Source organism: Poecilia formosa, unplaced genomic scaffold (genome assembly GCF_000485575.1).
Source record: "Poecilia formosa unplaced genomic scaffold, Poecilia_formosa-5.1.2 Scaffold33, whole genome shotgun sequence".
Lineage (NCBI taxonomy): Eukaryota > Metazoa > Chordata > Actinopteri > Cyprinodontiformes > Poeciliidae > Poecilia > Poecilia formosa.
Window position 1 is genome coordinate 563,421 of NW_006799972.1, and position 4,847 is coordinate 568,267.

Here is a 4,847-nt window from a genome sequence, read left to right on the forward strand (position 1 = left end):
TTTGGAAGCCACTGGGGGGGCGCCGAAGGAAAAGTTTGGGAACCACTGCCTTAGAGGAAGCATCCGTCTTGTCAAAATGTTCTGAGAATTGAATGTCTTCTTCTGAGTATACTTCTTCTGAAGACCATTGTTTTGGTAAAGAATGCTCAGAAATGTCTTCAAAATGTGCCACCACATTCTCAGCTTTTGTGTTTACAGAATGGACTTCCTTAGAGGAAACATCCATCCATGATCTGCGTAATTTTGAATTGTATCTTTTGAGCTTCCATCAATGGAAGAGGTTTCTTCTACTGATGAATCCTCAAAGATTTGTTCAAAATTCTTCGCATGTTCCTTGCTGTCACAGCTCGCTTCAACAGCCAGGTCCATTTGTTCAAGGGGAACGCCAAGACACCTGAAGTGGTACTGACAACTTTAGAGGAAGTGTCCATGTCACTTTGATCTTCAGGAATAAGTTCCTCAAAACAAAAGTTTCTCCATCCCTTATCCTCTTTGCATTCTTCAGCAACAATGTCAAAGTCATTTTTAAATCTTGTCAGATGAGCTCTCTGTTGTAGTGTCTTCATCTTCAATACTATATCACAGCAGTTTTTCAACTCCCTTCGTGACCAGATACACAAGGCCCCAACTGGTAGTAAGAATCATTTTCACTAAAATTGAAATAGTTTCTAAAATCACCGTTTGAAATTGTCTCTCTCTCTCGAAGTGTTGTACCTCCAACGAAGTTGAAAAGCAAACTGAGAATTCTTGTATTCCTAATGATAATAATAATCCTTTGAACCTTTGTGACATCATCGATGAGAACATCGATGACAACCTGTGTCAGGTTTTTGTTTGTTTTAGTTGCTATGGAAACACAAGGAGTTATGTATAAGGTAAGACTACTGTCAATTAAAAATACATGCATAGACATCTAAATTCGTGAATGCAAGTCAATAAATGTGCATAAATTTAAGTTTTATATTTGTGCTGTTTTTAACTCATACATACATGTAAAAATCTAAGATTTTACCTATGACAATACCCTTAAGCAAATTAATACAAGTGTTTTATAGAGTAAGTATTTTTCCAGAAGTTAGATACACATCAGTCACATTTAGAAACTGGCTCTAAGCCATCTGCTTGATCTGTTTTGAACTGTGAGTGAGGAGGATCCCCTTAAACATATCATGTCTTGCCTTAATTGCTTGCTCTGTTCATAAGGAAAACATTTAACAACTAATAATTAAATGATTATTATTATTATTAATAATTTTTTTTACATTTGAACTCAGTGACAAGGATGATGATGATGATTTGCCATTTTTACTTACAGAATATTGCCTTAAAAATAGGGAGAGCCTTGATAATAGTTAGTAGTTTTGGTAAATTCAAGCTTGTGACGTCCCAGTGCGAGTTGGACGAAAACACAACTGGACAAGAACCGTTGGGAATGAAATGCGGGTCACTANATGAAGCAAAGTTGTCACTCATGCGCTGAATTATTGTGTGGAGGTGTTGACTGAGGTGTCGCAAATATGGGACAACGCTGTGACCAAAGTCTGCAATATAGTGATATGACATTCAGGAACGATCCGATTCTTCTGGACACACGCACGCACGTACTCACACACACACACACACACTCTCTCTCTCTCTCTCATACTCACCTATAAGCCCATACTGGAATGGGGATATTTGTATGGAGGAACATCAGTTCACTATTAAAGTCAAGCTAAATTGTGAACCTGACCTCTCACTAATTTCATTAGCCTGAGCTTATATCTGCTGTCCTAATCCAACACAGTGGAGTTATTGCTGATCTAAGGAGTCAATTTTAATTGTCATTATAGCCTCCTGACTACCAGGGAAAAAAATATTGTCCAATCACCATTTTTTTTTAAATCCCACAGTCTTTGTAAAGTAGTAAAAGGTTTTATGCACTTACTTTGTCTCTTCCCATAAAATGTGTTATTACTGATGAACGCCATTTTTATGAATTAGAAAAAGATACGTACAAAAGCCTAACCCCTTCACATGTGGTATCATTGAAAAGCCCTAAATGTCCTCTCCAGATATCAAAAGGAATTAATTCAGTAGAATGCAGGGGGTGGGAGATATTCAAGTTTAGAAATGTCCTGTACAGAGGACAAAAACGAACTACTGGTAGTCAGGAGGATAGAAGTCTGTTTGCTCCACACGCTGAACCTTGTTTAGCTCCCAACTGGACCACCAACTGGTATCCAAAGACCTGAATGTCTCCTGCTTCTGAATTTCCTCCAGAGGGAACGCCCCCTGCAGTTGGAGCAGCTCACCTGTCCGCTGTTCACAGCCGAATGCTGGGCTGAGCAGGTGAAGATCACCATGGTGACAAACTTCACCAGCTCGTCTACAGTTTTGAAACTTTCTGGAATACCTGAAAATTAGTGAAAGAAATTATCAGTATTTACTGGACCTTTTCTAGCCTGAATGGAAACACAGACCCACCTGTGTTTTTCTGATTAGGGAACCCCTTTGAATTTATTTCACAGAGCCACTGCTGCACAGCCTCGTCTTCCTGGACCATCTCATCCTTGTTGTAGTAGTACTGGAGGGTTCCCTTCACAAAGCTGTAGTAACATTCAGGATTCAGTTTGCAGTCAATTGACAAAGTGTAAGATTTGAATACATCATGTAGGCCCAACATGGCCCATGTAGGCAAAACATGGGGCATGTTTTGCAGACAAACCCATTTGGGACCCATTTTGTCTGCCCTCTTTTTTCCCATATGGAGCCCATCTAGGTATGCTGGCTGGGATAGTTCTACAGTTTGATTTTATTTCACCAAAACAGCAAAGGGAAATTGATCTAGGGCAGGGGTATCAAACTCAGTTTCATTTTGGGCCACATAAAAATCTGAATGTTCTTAAAAGGCCGGTTCTGCCAGAATGTGTTGATTTCCTCCAGAGGGAACGCCCCCTGCATGGTTAAAATATTAATAGATAGCTGTTTGTTTCAACATTCAACAAGTTTGTATTAAAATTAAATTATTTTGAACATTATCTCACTGATCAGTACACCTGGGATTTTGTGAATATTTTTGTGATTTTTTCCAAACAAAATCACTAATTTTGTGGTACTAATTTAAAAATATTTGTAAGAAATTTTTACAATATTTGTGCTAATCTATGAGGTTAAATGCAACTTTTTATTCAATCAATTTAGAGAAGGATTTGCACTAAAATCAGAAAAATTGTGATCTCTTAAATTTTGCATATTTGTTAAAATGATGTAATTTGGAGTCTAGAGGGCTACATGAAAAGCTATGACGGGCCATATTCGGCCACCAGGTCTTGAGTTTGACACATGTAATTTAGGGTATTTTTACACCTGATAGTCTGGCCGATTTGGTTCGATTGGGGACCAAAATTGCAATATTTCTTCCATTTTCAGCAANGGACTGTTAATCTGTACTTAAGTACAATTTTCGTCTATCTGTACTTTACTTATGTAACCGGGTGGTTTTATTGGAAGACATAGTTTACATCTAGTGGTTGTAAATTCCCACGGTGGTTTGGGCCTTTGAACACATCCAGGCCCCGTTCACACCGTCACTTCCGTTCACAGCCTTGTCGGGCTCATTAAGCGTATATAGGCACCGGGTGTGCACGCCAATCTGTGTGTGTTTGTTTGGTCCGTTAGTTGAGTTGGCTCTCAGGTAAGATGAGCGCTGGCGCCGTGCTCATCGGGTTGCTGTGAGTGTTCGGATCGTGGACACTTAATACTGGTAGGATAAATGGATTTTTCATGTCATTACTCTACCTGTCTATTATTGTCAGCAGATGTGTCATTGTTTTCTTTTGGTATTGCAGACTGCTGCTGTTGCCTATTGTGCTCCCACAAACCATTCAGAACCACAAACCGTGCAGAACCAGAACAGCATAGCTCCTTATTTTTATTAGCGTGTTGGGCACAGCCTTAGGACGGGGTTGGGGCAATGCGGGATTTGTTTTTCTTTTTTTCCTAACGTTATTTTGTGTTTCTACTAATCTGGTTTGCATTCGTTTGGTTCCAATTGCTTCTAGTCTTGTCCTGGGTTTTTGAGCCTTATTGTGTTTTAAATTAGAATAATAAAGTCTATTTTTAATATTGTAAAAGAATGTATAAATAAAATATATTTTGTATACTATTTCTGTTTCCTCATTCTCAGCCAGACCTACCTGGGTATAATTAATTGGGAAACTCTAGACCACTTGATATTTCAGTGGTCTACCAGTTGGCTTTAGGGCCACGTCCTCAGTCACAATCCGGGTCCCTTCCCCCGTGTTACACTTAAGTAGATTTAATAATGGGTACTTTCTACTTTTACTCTACTACATTTGACAGTAAGTATCTGTACTTTCTACTTCACTACATTTCTACAAATCCGTCGCGTTACTCGTTACGTCCAAGTCGCGTTGCGCTTTTTGACCATTAAAATGTGACGTTCAGGGACTTAAGGTGGCGCCGTAAAATCCAAGCAATAACATGACTTAGTGTCTGTTGTCACCCTTACTCGCACGCGGAGCTCCAGACATGCAGTGGTTTCCTCTGAGCGGGGGAGAAAACCCGCTCAGATTTTTCTCCCGCTATTATTAAGCGTCAGTTATAGAATTCCGCTACATAAATCATAGGACATGTAAAATCAGCAGCACTTCGTCCAACGTTTAGCGTCACTTGGAAGGAAAGCTTAAAGAAAGGTAAGATCTGTGGACGTGATGCTAGCAAAGCTAGCTGTACTGAGACATGTTGCATCTGCGATGAAGCAAAGTTGTCACTCATGCGCTGAATTATTGTGTGGAGGTGTTGACTGAGGTGTCGCAAATATGGGACAACGCTGTGACCAAAGT

General features: G+C 39.6%; 1 protein-coding gene across 1 annotated transcript in view; it reads right to left on the bottom strand.

Annotated features, from left to right (window-relative positions):
• The window catches only part of LOC103136600 (arachidonate 8S-lipoxygenase-like), an 18,051-nt gene that overhangs the window by 1,586 nt on the left and 11,618 nt on the right, over positions 1-4,847 (bottom strand). Inside the window, exons 11-12 of the mRNA XM_016670351.1 lie at positions 2,467-2,588; positions 2,295-2,395 (exon numbers count right to left, since the gene is read on the bottom strand). Of these exons, the coding sequence (XP_016525837.1) occupies positions 2,295-2,395; positions 2,467-2,588 (223 nt within the window). The remainder of the gene's footprint in view (positions 1-2,294; positions 2,396-2,466; positions 2,589-4,847) is intronic.